This window comes from Elephas maximus, chromosome 18 (assembly GCF_024166365.1).
Source record: "Elephas maximus indicus isolate mEleMax1 chromosome 18, mEleMax1 primary haplotype, whole genome shotgun sequence".
In the NCBI taxonomy this organism is placed as follows: domain Eukaryota; kingdom Metazoa; phylum Chordata; class Mammalia; order Proboscidea; family Elephantidae; genus Elephas; species Elephas maximus.
In genome coordinates this window covers 29,288,732-29,311,754 of record NC_064836.1, presented here as the reverse complement: position 1 = coordinate 29,311,754, position 23,023 = coordinate 29,288,732, and the positions used below count along the sequence as shown (strand labels likewise).

Below are 23,023 nucleotides of genomic sequence, written 5' to 3'. Positions count from 1 at the left end.
CAGTTCTACTCTGCACACATGGGGTGGTCGTGAGTTGGACTTGCTCCCACGACAGCTAACAACAATACAGTGAGCAGGGCACCGCTGTAAGTGTTCTGCACAGCTTTCCTGATTTAAACTTCTCAAAAGCCCTGGGAGACACAGGCTACCATTGTTCTCATCCCACAGATGAGGAAAGCCAGCTGCAGAGGGCTTAGGTCGCTTGAACCCAGGCAGTCTAGCTCTGGAATGCACCCTCTTATCCACTACACTCCACTGCCCCTCAGCGAAGTACACCTCCCTGGGAGGCGTGTGTACAATGGTGTATAAAGTAACACCTGGAGGTACACAGGTGTGTGCAGGGAGGTGGCGTATCTTTTCCAGTGGCCCTTTCACCCTCTCACTTTGGAAACCCAGGAATTCATTCCTCTATTCTCATTGACTCAGTCTCCTAGAATGGTCCCTTCAGGCACAGCAAGCTTGGGCGGACAGGATCAAAACCAGCAGGGAGCTTAAGTTACCTTGGTTAGCTGTCTACACTGTCAATGACCAGCTTTATTCTGGCAGTGCAGACCCGACTCAAGAACACTAGGAAGTTGGTATTTTGGGGGAAAAGCTCCCATAAACCTGTGTGTTTTGACTCCTAATTCCCAAAGGCTAAATTCTAAGGCTTCTCTCACCTTTATTTTTTGGGCAGTGCAAATGGTTAATGCACTTAGCTGCTAACTGAAAAGTTGGCAGTTCAAGTCCCTCCAGAGGCACCTCGGAAGAAGGGCCTGGAGATCTACTTCCCAAATATCAGCCATTAAAAACCCTATGGAGCACAGTTCTACTCTGACACACACGGGGTCGCCTTGAGTCAGACTAGACCGACAGCAACTGGTTTTTGTAGTTGCTGTTGTGTTTCCCTGGTCTCACACTGAGCCCTGTCTGTCCCGAACGCTGGGAGTATGAAGAGCTGAGGCCCCTAGTGCTGTTCTTCTCCATCATGTCTGTAGATCCTAGACGACTGAGTGTGTGACTTGGAGTCAGGCCACACAGAAATCTCATCGAGCTTGACATCAGCCGATAGCTGGGTGAGCCCTAGACCCTATTTCCCAAGAGCTCAGCCCCTGTGGGAGCTCAGCCCAGATAAACAGCCCCTTTAGTCTGAACAAACACTGCCCATGGAGAGGTTCCTGGGGCTTAGATAAAAGCCAAGAGGCGTCCTCAGTTCTGGGGGGAGGGGAAGGGTCTCCTGGTTTTCGTTAATCGGACATGTGTACACAAGCAGGGTTACCAGGTTCAGGGCTGACATCACTCAGATGTGGAATCTAAGTCCGTGATGCCCTGGTTCCTTCACAGCCGCAAGAACTGCCTGAAAGTAAGTCAAGGGCGCTGCCAGGTTTGGGCTGGGCTTTTATCAACTTTTTAACTATTTAAGGCAAATAGCGCTTGTCCTATTTGGCATCTTCTCTTTCAAGGGGCCAGGTATCCGCTTCCCTGCTCAGATCTCTGTCCTTCCACAGAGGGACAGTCCAGATTGTGGCAAACGTGTTCCACCGCCTTTCAGGTCTGTTTGTTTAGGAGTGTTATCAACGGGGGGCAGAGGGAGGCTCCGGCTGTGGGCTTAAGACATCGGGCACACCCCCCGGCCTTCCTTCCAGCCAAACAGCTCCCACAGTGGGCAGGCCTTGAGCCTGGACCCGCAGACACACTTGAATGAGTACTACGGAAATCGGAAATCGGTTAGGCAATCGGGCCACCTCCTTCCAGGGTGCTGCCGACATGGCCAACGGGACCAACGCCTCTGGCCCGTACTACAGCTACGAGTACTACCTGGACTACCTGGACCTCATTCCTGTGGACGAGAAGAAGCTGAGAGCCAACAAGCGTAAGTGCTGAGCGGGGGCAGCCAGTCAGGCAGGGGGTGGGGATGGGGGTGGGGGTGGGGAGGGTGGGGCCCAAAGACTGGGCACACTGGGCTTCTCACCATTCACTGTTTATGAATGGGCTTTCTATGCTGTTAAATGACAACAGTTCAAGATCTACTGAGAAAATTATGTGTGTGCGTGTGTATATGTATGTATGTGTGTGTACATATATGCATATATATGTATATATACACACACACATACACATTTTTTTCAACATGTTCAGCTGGTTTTTACATTGATACAAAAGCAAAACCAAATCTGTTGCCATTGAGTCCATTCTGAACCATAGCGACCCTATAGGACAGAGAACTGCCCCATAGGGTTCCAAGAAGTGGCTGGTAGTTTCCAACTGCCACCCTTTTGGTCAGTAGCCAAACTCTTAACTGTGACACCACCAGGATTTCCAAATATATTTTCTGAACTTAAACCATCTTTTCATTATGGGAGTTAATCTTACATGGTCTTTTTTTTTTAAGTTTCAACACATTGCTGGATTTAGCTTGCTAATGTCTTATTTAAGATTTTTGTCTTTCTTTGAAGGTTTGGTAAATCTTCCAGTCACGTATTAACTCCAGTAGGTGTCACAGTAGAACATGACCAGAGGACATGTTGAGTAGACTGACTCATGGCAGCCCCATCTGTGTCAGAGTGGAACTGTGCTACATAGCGTTCTCAATGGCTAGTGTTTTGGCAGTGGATCAGCAGGTCTTTCTTCCAGGGCACTTCTGGGTAGACTGAAACGGCCAACCTTCTGGTTAGCAGCAGAGCTCCATTAACTGTTCTAACCTCCTAGGGACTCCGGTGCATACACAGATGTAAATTAATGCAGCTTGGGGGTAAACTGGAACCCTGGTGGTGCAGTAGTTAACTCAGGTGCTAACCAAAAGGTCAGCAGTTAGAATCCTCCAACTGCTCCTTGAAAATCCTATGGGGCAGTTCTACTCTGTCCCATAGGGTCGCTATGAGTCAAAATTGGTCATACCAGGATAGGGTGGGTCCTAAGCCAATATGACTGGAGTCCTTACAAGAAGAGGCAAAGACAGACAGACACGCAGGGAAGATGGCCCTGTGATGACAGCAGAGGCAGATTGGAGTTTCGCTGTAGCCACAAGCCAAGGAGTGCCTGGGGCTACCAGAAGCTGGTAGGAGATATTGGTTTGGGGTTGGTTTTCTCCACTGGGGCAAGGAAGAAACAAGGGCAAATCCTCCCTTAGAGCCTTTGGAGAGAGCATGGCCCTGCTGATGCCTTGAATTCAGACGTCTAGCCTCTGGAACTGTGAGAGAATACATTTCTGTCATTTTAAGACATCCTAGGAAATTAGCGGCACAGTGGTTAAGAGCTACAGCTGCTAACCAAAAGGATGGTAGGTCAAATCCACCAGCCACTCCTTGGAAACTCTATGGGGCAGTTCTTTGTCCTATATGGTTGCTATGAGTTGAAACCGACTCTATACCACCTAACAACAACAGGATGTTAGTACAGTGTCCGACTTTAATATCCTGTCTCATACAAAAGAAGACCTGGTGGTACCATGGTTAAGCTTTCAGCTGCTAGCCAAAAGGTCAGCAATTCGAATCCACCAGCTGCTCCACAGGAGAAAGATGCAGCAGTCTCCTGCCATAAAGATTGTTGTTGTGAGGTGACATCAAATCGGCACCAACTTGTAGCGACCCTATGTTCAACAGAAGGAAACACTGCCCAGTCCTGCACCATCGTCATCATCGTTGTTATGCTGGAGCTCATTGTTGCAGTCACTGTGTCAATCCATCTTATTGAGGGTCTTCCTCTTTTTTGCTGTCTCTCTATCTTACCAAGCATGATGTCCTTCTCCAGGGACTGGTCCCTCCTGATAACGTGTTCAAAGTATGTGAGACGAAGTCTAGCCACCCTTGCTTCTAAGTAGCATTCTGGCTGTACTCTTTCTGAGACAGACATGTTAGTTCTTCCGGCAATCCATGGTATGTTCAATATTCTTCGCCAACACTACAATTCGAAGGAGTCAATTCTTCTTCAGTCTTCCTCACTCATTGTCCAGCTTTCACATGCATATGAGGAGATTGAAAACACCATGGTTTGGGTCAGGTGCACCTTAGTCCTTAAAGTGACATCTTTGTTTTTTTTTTTTTATTTTAACACTTTAAAGAGGTCTTTGCAGCAGATTTGCCCAAGGCAATGCATCTTTTGATTTCTTGACTCCTGCTTTCATGGCCATTGATTGTGGATCCAAGTAAAATGAGATCCTTGGTAACTTCAGTCTTTTCTCCGTTTATCACAATGCTGCTTATTGGTCCATTTGTGAGGGTTTTTGTTTCCTTTATATTGTGGTGTAATCCATACTGGAGGCTGTGGTCTTTGATTTTCATCAGTAAGTACTTTGGAAACCTTGGTAGCGTAGTGGTTAAGTGCTACGGCTGCTAACCAAAGGGTCGGCAGTTTGAATCTGCCAGGTGCTCCTTGGAAACTCTATGGGGCAGTTCTACTCTGTCCTATAAGGTCGCTATGAGTCAGAATCAACTCGACGGCATTGGGTTTGATTTTGGTTTGGTTTTAAGTACTTTAAGTCCTCTTCACTTTCAGCAAGCAAGGTTGTGACATCGGCATATGGAAGGTTGTTAATGAGACTTCCTCCAATCCTCGCGCCTTCATACAGTCCAGCTTCTGGGATTATTTGCTCAGCATACAGACCTATGGTCAAATGATACAACCCTGATGCACACCTTTCCTGATTTTAAACCACGTAGTATCCGCTTGTTGTGTTTGAACGACTGCCTCTCCATAAAGATTATAGCCTTGGAAACCTTCTGGCCCAGTTCTACTCTGTCCTATAGGGTCACTATGAGTAGGAATTGACTCAATGGCAAAGGTTTTTTTTTTTTGTCTCATATGTGTGTGTGTGTATATATATATTAGATAGGATCACACTGAATATGCCATTTCGCGCTCTGCTTTTTTTTTTTTTTACTTTGTGGCAAAAGATTTTTTATTGTGATAAAATATATGTAAAAAACATTTGCCATTTCAACCCTTTTTACATGTGCAATTCAGGGACATTAATTGCTTTCATCACGTTGCACAGTTATCACCACTAGCCCTTTCCAAATTACTCCGTTTTATTTTGTTTTCCCGTGTCACTGAATATTCTTCCACAGAAACCGTGCAAATCGCTGCGTGGTGTTCCAGACATTTTTATCTCCGAACATATAGGCTGTTGCCAGGATTTTGCTATTACAATGACCTCGGCGGTAGAAAAACTTCTTCCACCATTGCTTGTCAAGTGAAGATGTCTGCCCACTTTTATGCTCAGTATTTGAAGTCGAATAAATTTACTAGAAAGAAATTTTAAGTACGAAAACAGAAATTTTCATCACCCACTCTCTGCGCTGCCTTAGTCACAGCCTCACTTCTGTTTTCTGTAATGATCAGTAAAAGGCAGCATCTGGAAAAAAAAAAAAAAAAAGCAGCATCTTGCAGTCACTGGGATGCATCAAAGGTGGGGTAAGGTGAGCCCAAGTCCAGGTGATGATGGACAAAGGTCATACCGCAGAAAGCAGGTGTCTTAGTCTGGGTTCTGTAGAGGAGCAAAATCAGTGAAACACAGATAGATAGATAGATGGATGGATGGATGGATGGATGGATGGATGGATGGATGGATGGATGGATGGATGGATGGATGGATGGATGGATGGATGGATGGATGGAGACAGATACATAGATTGATGGAAATAGTAAACAGATAGATGATAGATAGATGATAGATAGAGATGATAGAGCGGGATAGAAAGAGAGAGAGAGAGATTTACTTCAAGGATATGGCTCATGTAATTATGAGGGCTGGCAAGCCCCAAATCCGTAGGTCGGGCCCCAGGCCAGAGACCTCCGTAGGCTTACGTCCTAGAAACCAGAGTTCAAGTGACAAGAGCTGCACAGGGCCAAGAGAGAACAAGCTTTGTCAGGACATCCATTTACATACTGGAGGGAGGCCACCACCCCTCTCCAAGGAAACTCCTCTTTCAACTGATAGGCTGATCACATCAAGTCATATCATGGAAAGTGATTACATTATATTACCTTGTGGAAGAGCACCCAATCCAGTGTCTGCCAAACCGCTGAGAATCGTAGCCTAGCCAAGTTGACACATCACACAATTGTAACAGTGGGTGGTCACTCTTGCTAGAAAATTCAACTTTCTTACACCTCTCCAGCTCCTCAGTTGGGTTTCCTCCCCAGTCAAGCAAATTGAAGAACGTCACATCCTGGGTCCTCCAATCCTCTCAGCAGCATTCTGAAAATGGGTCTGTGAGCACCGAGTGCTTTAGTGGGAGAAAGAAGAAGGCAAGCTCTTGCTCAGATCTTCTCATTAGGTCAGCTGGGGCAGCAGGTTGAAATGTGGCAGTCCAGGCTGGTCCAACTCTTGTGCTGAGTAGAGACGAGATAGTAGAAAGAAAAATACCCAGGCCCAACCCTGTTAACTTAAGAAGCAGGTGGAGCCCTGGGTGGTACAAGTGGTCCATGTACTGGATTGTTAACTGAAAGACTGGCAATTAGATTCTACCCAGAGGTGCCTAGGAAGAAAGATCTGGTGATCTGCTTCCTAAAGATCAGCCACTACAAACCCTTCAGAGCACAGTTCTACCCTTGGCTCGTGTGGGGTCCCCATGAGTCCAAGTCAATTCAACGGGAACCAAAAACGAGAGGGAAGGACTTCAAGGTTTCTGCCTTCCTGCCCACACGCTGGAACATACTCTCCTGCAGTTAGGAAGATAGAGCAAACATCTAGGGATTTATTTATATCTTTATGTCAAGCAACCAGCGCTGAGCGGAAGGCTGCAGGTTGCCCTCTCCCAGGAACGGCTCAGAATCTAGTGTGATTTTGTCAAAGGGAATTCACAAGGCTTCTCACCCTGGGCTTTTCTCACAAGGCTCTGACCGTTTTGCGGAAAGTCAGCATTTCCCCACGACTGCCAGCAAGGTGGAAAGAGCAAGTCTGTCTCCTTAGGTCCTGAACTGACTAGTTATATGTTTGTTTGATCTTTCCTCTGTCCCCTATTCAGAGGCTAAGTTTAGGGGAAAAAAAAAAAAAAGTTGCCTTCGAATCAGTTCCGACTCATGACAACCCACGTGTTCCTGAGTAGAACTGTGCTCCATCGGGTTTTCAAGGCTGTGACCTTTTGGAAGCAGATCTCCAGGCTTGTCTTCTGAGGTACCTCTGGATAGGAGAGGTGAGGAGAGGAGAGGGGACAGAAGAGAAGGAGACAGTGGGGAGGTGAGGAGAGGTGAGGAAAGGAGAGGGGACGCGAGGGGAGGGGAGGGGAGGGGAGGGGAGGGGAGGGGAGGGGAGGGGAGGGGAGGGGAGGGAAGGACAGCTGAGTTTTCTGTGGTTGGGCCACGTTTTCACTGTCAGCTCCGCCTGGCGCTCCTTCTTGTGAAAACAAGCCCATGGACGTGTAAACATTTCCAACACTGGGGAATGGCAGTTCTCCCTCTTGGGACAAAAAGTTCTCTCCAAGCACTTCGGCTGAACCTTGAGTTGGGAAAGGACAAAGAGCCCTATCTTCTTTCTCATCTGCCTTTATCAACAGAACATGATAAAAGACAATTTAGAATGGGAAACAGCTACCAGCTATTGACCACTTTTTCGGTCTGAGAAAATTCAAATTTCTCTTACCTCAAGACACCTCTATTTTGTGCGAGGTGGCTTCTCATTTCTTGCTCAGTACCTGGGTGTAATGACAGGGGTCTGAAGCTGACAAGCAGGAGCCCAGGGCAGGGGGTGGTCCCCGAGTGCTAAATTTTTAAGGCTCTTTCCCTAGAGGGCCTGTCAGAACTTAACTAGGAGTTAAAGGCTTCAAGTCCTGTGTTATTTTTATAAAGAAATGAGATTTTTACTACTTGCAGAAATCTAAAATACCCTCACAGAACAAAAAAGTAACCCAGGAAGAAGTTAAATTCCAAACTTTCTAAGTCCCAAACCAAATTTCCTGAAAGTACATGTACTTTTATACTTTGTCGTTGTTAGCTGTCATCAATTTGGTCTCCAACTCGTGGCGACCCCATGCACAATGGAATTGGACAGTTGTGATCCATTGGGTTTCACTGGATGATTTTAAGCAAATTGCCAGACCTTTCTTCCTAGTCTGGAAGCTCTGCTGAGACCTGTTCAGATCATACCAACACACAAGCCTCCACTCCAGACAGTGGTGGCTGCACATGAGGTACACTGGCCAGGAATGGAACCTGGGTCTCCTGCATGGAAGGCCACAATTCTGCCACTGAATCAATGCCTCCTTTGAGGGCTATGAAATAAATTGTGACTCTTTGGGGCAGTGTTTAACTGAAGTAGCTATTGTAGAATAGTGCACAGTGTATAGGCAAGTAATCCTGAGAAAGTCAGATGCTTTTTAAAAAAATTCTTAAGCTTAGGGCAGGAGTCCCTGGGTGGTACAAATGGTTAACACACTCGGTTGCTAACTGAAAGGTTGGAGGTTTGAGTCTACCCAGAGGCACCTTGGAAGAAAGGCCTGGCAATCGACTTCTGAAAAATCAGCCATTGAAAACTCTATAGAGTACAGTGCTACTCTGACACACATAGGGTCACCACAAGTTGGAATCCACTTGACAGCAACCGGGTAAGCTTAGGACAGACAGTGACAACATTTTCACTTTTCCCAGGAGCTCAGACCATTCCCCTGAAACTTTTCTCAGCACAGGGATGTAAAGTCAAGAAAACCTGAGAGCTAGCCAGCGGTCCTCGCGGTCCATTCCTCCCTGGAACGTGAAGGCAAAGCGGCGGTTCGTCACAAGGCAGCGGCCTCTTGAGATTCCTTGTACAAATACTGTACTTTACTTCATACCCTGTTTTTGGCATTTACATTTGGGTTTAAGATCAGCTCTTACAGGTTCTTGTTTCTCCCTGTATCTGTCTGGAGTTGTAGAGGGTAGAGCAGCACTCTTTGCTGAAGTATCATTACCTACCCCCAGGGTATCAGCCTCTGTCTCTGTATACACGACTTACAAATCTCTAACACCCCGTTCATTCCTCCCATTGTTCATTTGCTCCTTCATTTCTTGACTTATTCACCAAACATCTTCTGAGCCCTTCCTAGGAGTTTCGGTGCTGGCAGATGGTGTTACCGAGATGTCTAAGGCTCAGTCCTTGCCTCAAGGGAGAACTCAGGGTCTGGGGAACACGTTGTGAGGGAGGAGGGCAGAAACAGGAGCAGAAAACGGAGGTTCCCTGGTGTGAGCCGTGATGGAGCAGAGAACTCGGAGCTGGCTCAGGACGAGAGCGTGGCTAGCGCCTGCCCACCAAACTCCTCTTAGGCAGTGGTTGGGAAGTGGGGTGGAGAGGGGAGACCCTTGACAAGACGGCACTGGATGCCTTTCAGCTGTAATGCTCTTCCTCCAGCATTCAACTCAAAACCCACCTCCTCTGAACTACTGCGACTGTGCAAACAGTTAATGTGCTCGACTGCTAACCCAAAGGTTGGGAGTTCGAGTCCACCCAGAGGAAGAAAGGCCTGGCGATCTACTTTCAAAACATCAGCTGTTGAAATCGCTGTGGAGCACAGTTTGACATACACGGGGTCAGTAGGAGTCGGAGTGGACGCCACGGCAACTAGTTCTGAACTCCTACCGTCCTTCTGCAATTAGGGAATTACGCCTTGGGCTGGGTGCGTGCCACCTCGCTCACCTCTGTGTCCTTACAGCCCCTCGCAGAGCCTGGCTCACAGGAGGGGCTTAATAAACTTTTGTTGGATTAAAATCCTGCAGAAGCCTCCTGTGGTCACACTTGCAGGTGTCTAGAATATGCCAGTTCGGGGCATCCTCTCTGGGGTCATCCAGTTTGTCTGGGCTAAGTCACCTGCAGACTCTAATTACAGGCCAGTGCTCTGTGCCATAGTCCCAGACCAAAACAGGTGCCGTCAAGTTGGTTCCGACTCATGGCGAACCCATGTGTGTCGGAGGAGAACTGTGCTTCATAGCGTTTTCAGTGGCTGATATTTTGGAAGTAGATCTCCAGGCCTTTCCTCCACGGTGCGACTGGGTGGACTTGAACTTCCACCCTTCTGATTAGCAGCTGAGCTCCTTCACTGCACCACCCAGGGATTCCATTCATAGACACACACCAAGATGAGGTAACACATTGTAGCAGCCCCTTAGTAACTTGCTGAATGTTCCTAACTGGTGACCTGGAGAGACAGTCACTTCCTGATTTGCTAGGTTCTTTACCCAGGGCGCCCAACAGGCTGAGCGTGTTTCCGGGTTTCCCTTTGTCCCTTCAGCCTCAGGCCACAAAATCAGCCATAACATTGGTTGCAAAGGTGCCTCTTTCTGCCTGCCCCAGCCCCTCAGCTCAGCCCTTCCACCCTGAGAGAGAGGCAAACTTTTCCACTCACTGACTCCCTGGCCTCCTCCTGAGCAGTAAGATGCTGACTCTGTGGTCTAGTCTAGTGCACACACTTTTCTAGTGTCTGACTCTTGGGGTCTCCGAAGTCAGCCTCTAAAAGCCCTGGGGGTGCTGCACCCTCACAGGGGACAGAGTCCATCCTGCTCCCCCGAGCTGCCCACTGCCCTTCCCTTCCCCTCCCTGTTGCCCCCTCCCTCCCAGGCAAGACGGGGAAGGAGGGGGGCCCTTCAGGACTGTTCCTCTGAACAGCAGGAGCAGCCAAGAAAGCAGACCCACAGGGCCCACAATTTCCTTTACTGTTTTTCCCTAAACAGAGAATCACCCTAAATTGGCCCTGTGGCTAGTTGCTCTAGAAAAAATCCACCTCCCTTGCTTCTCTGGCCTTTCCCGAGGTTTCTGTTAATGGAAAGTATTTCTGATGCTGACAGTTGGGAAGCAGGAAGAAGACAGAGCAGCTACACTGAGGGCTCTGTTTCTGCATTACTTAATAATAACCCCCTGCTGCCGACTTGGCCCCCAACTCACAGCCACCCCGCATGTCACAGAGTACAGCTGCTCCACAGGGTTTTTGTAGCTTTACAGAGGCAGATCTCCAGGCCTTTTTATTCCACAGTACCAGTTCAAACAGCCAAGCTTTAGGTTAATAGTTGCATGCAGACCATTTGCACTGCCCAGGGACCTCTGGAGTACCTGGGGGCTCCTTATTTCCCTCACTGCTGGTTTATGCTGGCGTCAAACCAACACTGAGCTGCCGTGTCTTCCCCCTGCAGATTCGATCGTCATTGCCTTCTGGGTGAGCCTGGCTGCCTTTGTGGTGCTCCTCTTCCTCATCTTGCTCTACATGTCTTGGTCGGGCTCCCCTGAGACAAGGTGAGTAGGAGGGCGTGGCCACGTGGGTCACTCAGGTGGCTAAATAGTGAGCATAGTACATCAATACAGTGGAATATTACTTGGCCATAAAAGGAAATGAAGTACAGATTCATGCTACACAGATGGACCTCAAAAATATCATGCTGAGTGAAAGAAGCCAGTCAGAGAAGACAATGTATTGTATGATTCCTGTTCTATGAAATGTCCAGAATAGATGCATCTATAGAGACAGAGGAGCCCTGGTGACACAGGGGTTAAGAGCTCGGCTGTTAACCAAAAGGTCGGCAGTTCGAATCCACCAGGCACTCCTTGGAAACCCTGTGGTGCAGTTCTACTCTGTCCTATAGGGTCACTATGAGTCTGAAGTGACTGGACAGCAATGGGCTTGGTTTTGTTTGGTTTAGAGACAGAAAGTAGATTAGTGGTTGCCTAAGGGGCAGGGAGGGGGGCATGGAATGGGGAGTGGCTGCTAATGGATATGAGGTTTCTACTTGGGACAATGAAAATGTTCTGAAAGTATAGTGATGGTTGCACAACCCGGTGAATATAGTTAGTCCCAAACCCACCACATATTCAAGTTACAACAAACCACACTTAGGACTATCTGGTTTTTTTTGTACGTGGAGCCCAGTGGTGCAGTGATTAAGAGCTATGGCTGCTAACTAAAAGGTTTGCAGTTCAAATCCACCTTGGAAAGCCTATGGGGCAGTTCTACTCTGTCCTACAGGGTCACTATGAGTCAGAATCAACTTGATGGCAATGAGTTGGTTTTTTTTTTTTATTGTTAGTAATATATACTACATACGGTACGTAATTTGCTGATGTTTATATGTAATCTTTCCAACCCTCAAAGACAGATAAAGATTGGATTTATAAAGACACCAATAATAAAAGGCAATAATAATGAACACTAAAAAAAAAAAAAAAAAAAGAGGCATTTGACTTATGTCAAAACCAACTAATGACGCAGTCCTCAGAACGGAACCCTGTTGTAAGTCAGGGACTAACTGTATACAGACCATTGAATTGTATGCTTTAAATGAGCGAACTTTATGGTTCATAAATTATATCTCAATAAAGTTGGCAAAGAAAATAAGGCCCAAGTGACCCCATGTTTGTTAAGTCTTCCCAATTAGCTCACCAGGACAGTAAGACCTTAACTTAGGCATCTGTGGGCACTCTCTATTACTGAATGCCTATTGTGTGCCTTAGGAGACCCTGGGTGGGGCACACAGTTATAAGGCCAGCTACTGAATGAAAGGTTGGTGGTTTGAGTCCGCCTAACAGCTCCTTAGAAAAAAGGTCTGGCGATCTAATTTCAAAAAATCAGCCACCGAAAACCCTATGGAGCTAGGGTGGAGCGAGATAGTGCATGGATGCTCCCATTTACTCCCCCAGCAACTAACCCACCGAACAATGAATAACAAAAAGCACAGACTGAGATCTCAGAACTCTGTACAACAGCTGACATGTCCAGAATCGGGGGAAAGGGGGAGCAGGGATGGCACAGAAGCTGGGGGAATGTACCCACTAAGATCGGCGCTCGCTCATTGCAGCCATTTTGGGAAAGGTTTGGGCGACACCTCGAACAGGGAACACAGAAAGGGAGCTAATCTCAGGAAGCTGTAACCCAAGTTTTTTTTTTTTCACCTGTGGGGCCACCAGTTTGAGACCTCCATTTCTTTTTTATTTTACTTTAGATGAAGGTTTACAGAACAAACTCATTGGCCCACATACTGTTTTGGACATTGGCCCACATACTGTTTTGGACATTGGTTACCAACCCCTGACATGTCAACACACTCCCCTTGTCTCCCTTGGGTTCCCTATTACCAGCTTTCCTGTCCCCTCTTGCATTCTAGTCCTTGCCCCTGGGATGGCACGCCCTGTTTTGTATTATGGGCCTGTCTAATCTTTTGTAGCCCAATTTTTTTAAGGTGGCACAAATTGGCTATGGGAGTTTGTGGGCTGCACAACTAAGAGAGGGTGAAGGGAGACTGTGGTGCTAAGAGAGAGCACTGTTGAGGGCCGAGACAGACAGGCACTAGGATCAGGAGGAGCTGTAGGGGAGCAGACTGACAGGCGACACAGACGGAAACAGCTGGCTCTCTGCTCACAGTGGGACACTATGGGAGAGCCTGTTAAAGGGCACCCATAAGGGAAAGATATAGGGAGCCCCCCAGCTTCGCCACAGGAAAGTTGAGCCCCACCACTTATATCAGCATCTGCGACCAGCTAACCCCCTCCCATGCATGCATTTTGAATTCCAGATATCAAGCATCCAAAGCTCCTGAATCAGCGCTAAAAACAAACAAAAAACCTAAGAGTCAGAGTTCCTTCTAGCGGCTCTCAGGAAAAGATACCAATCCTGCTGCCGCTGTGTCGATTCTGACTCATAGCAACCCTGTGGGGCACAGTGGAGCTGTCCCGTGTGGTTGTGAGTCTTTGCAGAGACGGGCTGCCACATCTTTGTCCCATGGAGAGGCTAGCGGGTGTGGGGCCTGGCTTTTCCACTGGAAGCTGGGTACTTAGCTGCTGTACCACTAGGGTACCCAATCATAAAATTTTCCCGCAAAGATCAAAATACAAAATTTAAAGTAAAAAAAAAAAAGATAGCGAAATGCCCCAAGTTTGACAAAAAATAATAAAATACCCAAAATTATAAGAGAAGAAGGACCAATCAAAAGCAAAACATGAAGAAGAGGAAATTTCTCCTATGGGGGACAGACTAACACAAAGAATTGATAATTTTCAGACTATAAGTATGTTTAAAGAAAGCAAAAAGCACACAGAAAACAAACTAACAGAGATCAGGAAACAAATGGAAGAATAGAGTGACTCAACAAGGAAATGGAAAACATAAAAAAAAAAAAAACTGCTAGAACTGAAGAAGAAAGGAACTGAATTAGAAAAAGCAAGGGAAACACTCACCAATAGAGTTGAACAGAGGACAGAATAAGTGAACTAGAGGACAAAATAACTGCATTTATCAAGTCCTGAGTACAAAAAAAGTGAACAAATCCAAAAGGAAATGTGGGATTCAATTAAGAAATCTAACATTTGAATTATTGGAATCCCAGAACATCATAACAACAATAAACACACAGAAACAATTTTACAAGAGATAATCAGAGAGAACTTCCCAGATCTGAACAGAGAACCAAGCCTGCATACAGGAAGCTACACAAATGCCAATCAGGAGAGACACAAAAAAATTAACTCCATACCATATCCTAATAAATACCTAGAAATTAACCTAACCAGAGACATAAAAGACTTATAAAATGAAAATTACAAAACGCTACCACAAATGACTAAAAGAGACCTACAAAAATGGAAAGACATCCCACGCTTATGAATCGAAGATTTAGTGAAAATGTCAATTCTATCTAAAGTCATCTATAGATACAATGCAAACAATACTAATCTCAACAGCATTCTTTACTGAAATGTTGTGTAAATAGGTGTGAAGAGTTAGAAGTATCTGCACCCAACCCAAACCCACTGCTGTCGAGTCGATTCCGACTCATAGTGATCCTATAGAATGCAGGAGAACTGCCCCATAGGGTTTCCAAGGCTGTAAATCTTTACTGAAGCAGACTGTCACATCTTTCTCCCATGGAGCAGCTGGTGGGTTCAAACCACTGACTTTTCAGTTAGCAGCTGAGTGCTTTAACCACTGCACTACCAGGGCTCCCTGAAGTATCTATAAACCAAAAAGACCAAACCCATTGCCATCAAATCAATTCCAAAGAGGGACCCTATAGGACAGAGTACAACTGCCACATAGAGTTTCCAAGGAGCACCTGGTGGATCTGAACTGCTGATCTTTTGGTTAGGAGCCGTAGAACTTAACCACTATGCCACCAGGGTTTACTGAAGTATCTATAAAAAATTTTTTTACGTGTAAAACAAGTATGTGGGTGCAGGCACATATAGTCATTGAAAACACAAGTCCAAATTCTCAACAGACATAACCAAACACCTTTCAATATTGGTTTTCTGGTTTTGAAAGCCTAGGACCACAGTCTCATGGGACAACACAGTCAACTGGCATAACATAGTTCACAAAAATCATGATCTGCATCCTAGTGAAGTGAGTAGCATCTGGGGTCCTAAAAGCTTGTGAACTGCCATCTAAGACACAACCACAGGTTTCTACTTGCCAGGAGCAAAGCAAGGTAACTGAAAGCTCAGAGAAGAAACAAGTTTACATGAGCCACAACTTCATCTACTCTGAGACAAGAAGAACTAGATAGTGCCCGGCTACCGCCACCTACCGTTCTGCCTGGGGTTACAATAAAGGGTCGTGGATAGAATGGGAGAAGAATGTGGAGCAGAGCTCAAGTTCTTAAAAAAAAATAAAAAAGCCAGATGAAGCGGAGCAGTAGAGAACAGAGGACTCCCTGAGACTATCGCCCTGAGACACTCTTTAAACCTAGATCCAAGCCTATCCCTTGAGGTCACCTTTTAGCAAAATAGCAGAGTGGCACACAAAAGAAAGGATCTTACCCGTAAGATTGATGCCCTGCTTAAAAACCGGCTGTATAAGACCAAAAGGTCAACATTTACTCAAAAGCAAAGATGAGAAGATAAGGAGGCAGTGAAACCAGAGTACTGGAAATGGAAAAAACAATACAATGAAAGAGAATGTTGATGCGTTGTTATAAATGTAACTCATGTCACAGAACTATTTGTGCAGAAATTGTCAAACGGGAACCTAACTTGATGTGTAAATTTCACCAAAAATGCAATAAAAAAAGAAAACCCTACGGGGCACAGTTCTACTCTGACACACACAGGGTCACCATGAGTCAGAATTGACGGCAACTGGTCTAGTTTTGGTTCACTGTGTGTCCTCGTGGTTAAACTGGAGGTCCAAACTAGGAGATTCTGGTAGTAATCCCAGCCCTAGCTGGTTTACACATTATTTCTCCCGTATTAGACACATCCAATTTTCCCTTCTATAGCTTCATTCCCCTCACCCCCTCAGAGTTTCTGCTGTCCTAATGGCGACTCTTACGAGGGACCCTGTCCCCCCTCTCTCCCCACCACAGCCGATGGCATCTGAGAGGTCTGCAATGTAGGAAGGCAAATTTATGGTGTTGTTTAGTGGTTAAGCACTCGGCTGCTAACCAAAAGGTTGGCAGTTCAAATCCACCAGCTGCTCCTTGGAAACCCAATGGGGCAGGTCTACGCTGTCCTATAGGGTCGCTGTGAGTTGAAATCGACTTGATGGCAACGAGTTTTTTTTTTTTTGTCATCCTGACTGGCTGCACAGGTCACTGATGAAAACGCAGTGTAGGCACTTTGTAACAGACCCAGAATCCGCAGGGCACCCAAATGGATCCTGAGTGTGGATGAGGAAAGGGAACGCTGGGCTGCTCCCTGAGGAGACGCTCACTCCATGTTTGAAAAAAAAAAAAGGAAAGAGAGAGATAGGTTGTTCCACGCTGGTGCCTTTTGAAAGGAGGGGCTCTGCGACGGGATGCTGCCTTCTTGGCAGCTCTTCATTCAGCAGGTGTTATAAAGAAAAACAAAGCGGTTGTCACAGAGTGGCCCCAACTCATGGCAACCCCATGTGTGCCAGTGCAACACTGTGATCCTTATGGTTTTCAATGGCTGATTTTTCAGAAGTAGATCACCAGGCCTTTCTTCCGAGGTACCTCTGCTTACACTCGAACTGCAAACTTTTGGCCAGTTCCGACTGCTTGACTGTTTTTGTCACCCAGGGACTCCTGTTGGTGTTGTGACTACATCTAGATAATGCTTTCCAGCTTGGACGGCTGTGAATACACCACCTCACCTCCTCTGGTGATGGTATTACTACCTCGTCTAGATGATGCTCTCCAGCTTGGACTGCTGTGAATACACCATCTCACCTCCTCTGATGATGGTATTACTACCTCATCTAGATGATGCTCTCCAGCTTGGATGGCTGTGAATACACCACCTCAACTCCTCTGATGATGGTATTACTACCTCATCTAGATGATGCTCTCCAGCTTGGACTGCTGTGAATACACCACCTCACCTCCTCTGATGATGGTATTACTACCTCATCTAGATGATGCTCTCCAGCTTGGACGGCTGTGAATACACCACCTCACCTCCTCTGACGGTGGTATTACTACCTCGTCTAAATGATGCTCTCCAGCTTGGATGGCTGTGAATACACCACTTCACCTCCTCTGATGATGGTATTACTACCTCGTCTAGATGATGCTCTCCAGCTTGAACGGCTGTGAATACACCACCTCACCTCCTCTGATGATGGTATTACTACCTCATCTAGATGATGCTCTCCAGCTTGGATGGCTGTGAATACACCACCTCACCTCCTCTGATGATGGTATTACTACCTCGTCTAGATGATGCTCTCCAGCTTGGACAGCTGTGAACACACCACCTCACCTCCTCTGATGATAACCTGGGAGGCGATTATTGTCCCCACTTAACTGATGAAGCTGAAGTCAGGCAGGTCATGGGCTCATGCCAGGCCTATGTCTACCGCCTTCGCATCCCCTGGGCAAGAGAATCCAGCTGAGGACATTTCTACCGAGGAGACACGGACAGGAAATGTGCTGTACTCAAACGCATGGATGGGTGGAAGGTCAAACCTGCTCCCCTAAACCTCCACTGTAAATGACCTCGGAGGTCTGTGGCTGTTAGCTGCCCTTGAGTCTGCTCTGACTTACGGTGACCCCATGCACATCAGAAGGAACCATTGCCTAGTACCACACCGTCTTCGTGATCCTTGGTCTGCTCGAGTCCATTGCTCTGGCCACTGTGTACTCTGAGTGCCCACCAACCTAGGGGGCCAATCTTCCGGCACTGTATCGGACAATGTTCTGTTGTGATCCCATAGGGTTTCCATTGGCTGATTTTCAGAAGAGATCACCAGGCCTTTCTCCCTAGTCTGTTTAGTCTAGAAGCTCTGCTGAAACCTGTCTACCATGGGTGACCTTGCTGGTATTTGAAATACAGTAGGTGGCATAATTTCCAGCACCATAGCAACACGCAAGCCAGTATGACAAACTGACAGGCAAGTGGTGGCCTGTCTCAGAGGTCTAGTTCGTGATAAAGCACCACCTCTTTTCATAGATGTCCCCACACTGGCCACCTTCGCGGCCTGGGAACGATCCTCCCCAGGCTCTCCCCACACTGGCCACTTTCGCGGCCTGGGAACGACCGTCCCTGGGCTCTCCCCACACTGGCCACCTTTGTGGCCTGGGAACAACCCTCCCTGGGCTCCCTCCACAGGCAGAGTTCTCCCACTCTGGGTGGGGCTCTGGGCAGGCGGGTGTGTGCAATAGCTCCTATGAGGCCTGCCTCCTATTGTGCTCTGTCCACAGGAACCACCCTCAGCACCACCCAGCATGTCCGTGGAATCACTTCCTCAACTTCCCCCTCTGCGTCCGGAGGCACCCACAGCGCCACAAGGGCCCTCCAGGGGCCCCCCTGAATCCTGGCTCAGAGAAGGAACCAGGAAGAGGCTCAGACCCTGAGCAGCCGCTGCATCCGGGGGGCCCCTCCGCTGTGGCCCCCACACCATCCCAGGCTCTCCCTGCTCTCCTCTGGGAACTGGCCCATGATGGGGGCCCCCACAGCATCAGCTGACATTGGCCACAAGCCCACAAGTCTCCCCTGGAGACAGTCCCTCTCAATGGCAGAAGTGACACCAGTAAACGCTGGCCACAGCTGAGTGGACCAGTGAAGTCAAACAACCTGGACACACACTTGTCTTCTTAAAGCCCGTTCACATGTGGCAAGTTGTGCCACTAGGGTCAAGAATGACTGTACAACAGGCAAATAACGCTCAGTGAGCAGAGGCTTCAAATGCCCCTCTAGCACAGGAGGGTGGTCCCGGCATGGCTGATTTTATTTGGCATGCTTCATTGCTTACTTAACTGCTTATATTTGCTTTGGGAATGGCAGGAGAATAAAATACCTATGAATTAAGATTAAAAAAAAATTGTTCACTAATCTTCACTAGGAGTCCTCGGGTGTTGCCAACGGTTAAGCAATTGGCTGCTAACTTAAAGGACGGAGGTTTGGAGTCCACCCAGTGGTGCCTTGGAAAAAAGACCTGGCAACTTACATCTGAAAAATCAGTCAGTGAAAACCTGATCGGGCACAGTTCTACTTTGACACACATGGGGTTGCCATGTAATCGACTCAACAGCAACTGGCTTGAATATTTGCTCTCTTGCGTTTTAGCTTAAACCATCACTTCTGTAACATGTCATTGTCCCTGCACCTGTTTTAGGGTGCTACAGGGAGGACCTGAGAAACCCCCACCCTTTCTCCTCTGACGCCTACCGCTTACAGGAAGGGTGGTGTCTTCCCTGCCACACTGGCTGACTGCGGTCACACCTCCAACTCCCCAAGCCTGTACAAGTCAGAGTCCAGGGGAGCGTCCCCCCTGGAGGGGGCATTGGCCACACATGGGCAGCCAGGCCTGGCAGGCAGGGCCTAAGCTGAGGGGCGAGGATCAGCCTCAAAAGGCTGCCAAAAAAAATCTTGAACTTGGTAGGGAGGGTCACCTTCTGCAGTTGACCCAGCCCACTAGTGCCCACCCACCTGCCCTGGTGAGAGAGGGCATCACAGCAGAGAGCCCGTGAAGCTCACCTGCACCACCCATAGCATTCAGGCAGGGGGTGGTAGGTTTTATTTTTTATCACAGCATTTAAAGTATCTGTACTTCAGTGTCTCCTGTCGTACGTCAGACTGAAGACAGCACACGACCTATTCTCCAAGGTGAGACTCTCCTTCCTCCAAACAAAAAACAAACCCACTGCCGTCCAGTTGATTCTAACTCATGGCAACCCCATGTGTGCAGAGTAGGACTGTGCTCCACAGGTGTCACGGATTGAATTGCATCCCCCCGCCCCCAAAAGTGTGTCAACTTGGCTAAGCCACGATTCCCAGTATTGTATGGTTGTCCACCATTTTGTCATCTGATGTTAATGGAGACCTGGTGGCATGGTGGTTAGGCGTTAGGCTGCTAACCAAAAAGCTGGCAGTTCAAATGCACCAGCCACTCCTTGGAAATCCTATGGGATAGTTAGTTCTGCTCTGCCCGATAGGGTCACTATGAGTCGGAATCGACTCGATACAATGGGTTTTGGTTTGGTTATGACGTTAATGAGGCAGGATTAGAAGCAATTCTGTCAATAAGGCAGGACTCAATCTATAGGATTAGGTTGTATCTTGAGTCAATCTCTTTTGAGATATAAAAGAGAATTAAGCCAAGAAGAGAGGGACCTCCTACCACCGAGAAAGAAGCACCGGGAGCAGAATGCATCCCTTGGACCTGGGGTCCTCCGCTGAGAAGCTCCTAGACCAGCGGAAGGTTGATGGCAAAGTTCCTCCAGAGTTGACGGAGAAAGCCTTCCCCTGGGATTGGTACCCGGAATTTGGACTTCTAGCCTCCTAAACTGTGAGAGAATATATTTCTGTTCGTTAAAGCCGTCCACTTGTGGTATTTCTATTATAGCAACCCTAGATAACTAATAGAGTTTTCATGGCTGTGATCTTTTGGAAGCAGACTGTCTTCGGAGGCGTCTTGGGGTGGATTCAAACCACCAACGTTTTGGTTAGCAGCTGAGCACCTGACCGTTTGCACCACCCAGGGACTTCTCTCCTTCCCCTACCCCTACCTAATCCTGCAAGGTGACCTCGTCAGACTCCAGGGCCGTGTGGATCTGGGAGGGATGATGACGAGGCAAAGGTGAGGATGGGCTGCCGAGATGAGAAGGGAGCAAGGTGCCGAAACTCTGCCCCCGTGTTACCAAGCTGAAACCCAGCTCTGGAGGACTTGTGACCATGTGACACCGTATACGCAGTAAAGCCTGCAAAGGTGGAAACCTGTCAGAGAAGGAAAACTCAAATATACCCCACTAAAATGAGTGATAGAAAAGTGGTTAAGATTGTCAAAGGCGGAAAACTTGCGAGACCTGAAAAGCAAGGCCGTCCCTCGCGTTTCGGCTCTCACAGGTTGTTGTGTAATGCTGTCTAGAATCCATGCTCCAGGAGGGCAGGGGCTTTTTGTCATCACAGAAAAAGAGGGAGGGAGCAATTCCTACGAGGCACTCAGGCACTCAGGGCAGGAAAGCCACAGTCAGTGGATTCCTGGTGGCTGCCGTGCACACGCCCTCTCCCCAGGGATCACAGGGGAGGAGGGACAGTGGCCAGATCAGCTGGGTGTGACCCCCACTGCAGCCTAGCTGCAGAATCCAGTTCTGTGCAGCTGTCTGACCTGAGAGCCAGCACAGGCCTGGGGCTGCGATGGAGGCAGTCTGGGGTCCACCCTCCCCTCCTGCTCGCCCAAGGCCACAATGGGCATATGCTCTCAGGCCCTCTTCCCCAGCCCTGCTCTGTGCAAAAAACAATCCGATAAAAGGAGACGGCAGAGAAAGGGAGGCATGGCCTCAGCCAGACAGTGCTTGTGGCAACAAGAATCAAAATGCAGATTTCAACTTCCAAATATCCTGAAAGTATATATATATATATATATATATATGTTTTGGGGGGACAGGGGCAGAGGAGACAGGGTGTAAAAGAGGAGACAGGGTGTAAAAGATTCTTGCTCTTTAGCAAAGACCACTATTTGTGGTAAAGGGACCATGTGTAGATATGCATTGTTCTTGCGTTGGTTAAAATCTTGTTATTTAAAAAGAAAACCCCTAGAAAAGATTCTAAAGAACATTGGTTGTATATAAAAGTGTAAATGTTCAGCAAATATAAAACCAAGTCATTTCTGGTGCTATGTATATTACATGGACCATAAACTGCCACCTTCCAGGTGAGACAGGAAATACCACTGCGCCATCACGCAAAGACGGTGCCACAGAGAGGATCCCGGGGACTGGGGTGCATAAGAGTTTTAAGTAAATAGGCTAGAAAAACTGCAAATAGCCCATCTAGCATAAGGAAGAAGGACCCTGGAGGGGCAGTGGTTAGGCGGTTGGCTGCTAACCAAAAGGTCGGTGGTTTGAACCCACCAGCGCCCTGCAGGAGAGAAGACCTGGTGATCTGCTTCCATCAAGATTACAGCCTAGGAAACCCTATGGGGCAGTTCTACTCTGTCACATAGGCTTGCGATGAGCTGGAATTGACTCAACGGCACCCAGTGACAACAAGCATAGGAAAGCCATCCCCAATATTGCTGGTTTTACTTGTACACTTGCTTATGCGACTGCTTATGTTTGCCTTGGGAATGGTAATAAAATAAAATATACACAAATTAAAATAAAAAACGTTAATTCACTAATCTTTACTATGTCACTTTTCAACTTCAACTATTCTGTGATATTTAATTTTTTTTTGTTGAAAATATACACAGAACACACACCAATTCCAGTTTCTACATGCGCAATTCAGTGACACAGACTACATTCAAGTTGTGCAACCACTCTCGCCCTCCTTTTCCAAATTGTTCCTCCCCCATTAACATAAACTCATCGCCCCTAACTTCTTATCTAGCCTTTCAAGTTGTCAATTTGATCCCAGATAGGTAGTTCTTCAAAGAGCACAATACTCAAGGCAGGCATTCTTTACTAATTGAGCTAGACTACTGCTTGGTTTTAAGAAGATTTCAGGGGCTATTTTTGGTTTAAGCTTTGAAGATAATCTCAGGGCAATAGTTTCAGGGGTTCATCTATCCCCCATGGCTCCAGGAAGTCTGGAGTCCATGAGAATTTGAAATTCTGTTCTGCATTTCCCCCCTTTTGATTAGGATTCTTCTATAGAATGTTAGATCAAGATGCTCAGTAATGGTGGCCAGGCATCATCCAGTTCTCCATGGCAAAGGACGCAGTTGTTCATGGAGGCACTCAGCCACACCTC

The 23,023-nt window shown here is 47.3% G+C and overlaps 1 protein-coding gene across 3 annotated transcripts; it reads left to right on the top strand.

The window, feature by feature from the left end:
- The first annotated feature begins 1,154 nt into the window (after window positions 1-1,154).
- On the top strand, window positions 1,155-19,781 carry MRAP (melanocortin 2 receptor accessory protein). 3 transcript variants are annotated; one of them, XM_049857986.1, is made up of 4 exons: window positions 1,155-1,342; window positions 1,735-1,852; window positions 11,074-11,173; window positions 18,529-19,781. In XM_049857986.1, exons 1-4 carry the CDS (start codon window positions 1,304-1,306, stop codon window positions 18,791-18,793), a joined length of 522 nt encoding a protein of 173 aa, XP_049713943.1. In that variant the 5' UTR covers window positions 1,155-1,303; the 3' UTR covers window positions 18,794-19,781. The 3 variants fall into 3 exon arrangements, with proteins under 3 accessions (XP_049713943.1, XP_049713942.1, XP_049713944.1); XM_049857985.1 differs by having other exon boundaries at window positions 1,443-1,852; XM_049857987.1 differs by having other exon boundaries at window positions 1,155-1,531.
- The last annotated feature ends 3,242 nt before the right edge of the window (window positions 19,782-23,023 follow it).

Coding starts and splice junctions, on each gene's coding strand:
- MRAP (XM_049857985.1), top strand. CDS start 1,681: ATGAGTACTACGGAAATCGGAAATCGGTTAGGCAATCGGGCCACCTCC. Junction 1,853..11,073: donor GAAGCTGAGAGCCAACAAGC/GTAAGTGCTGAG, acceptor TTCCCCCTGCAG/ATTCGATCGTCATTGCCTTC. Junction 11,174..18,528: donor TCGGGCTCCCCTGAGACAAG/GTGAGTAGGAGG, acceptor CTCTGTCCACAG/GAACCACCCTCAGCACCACC.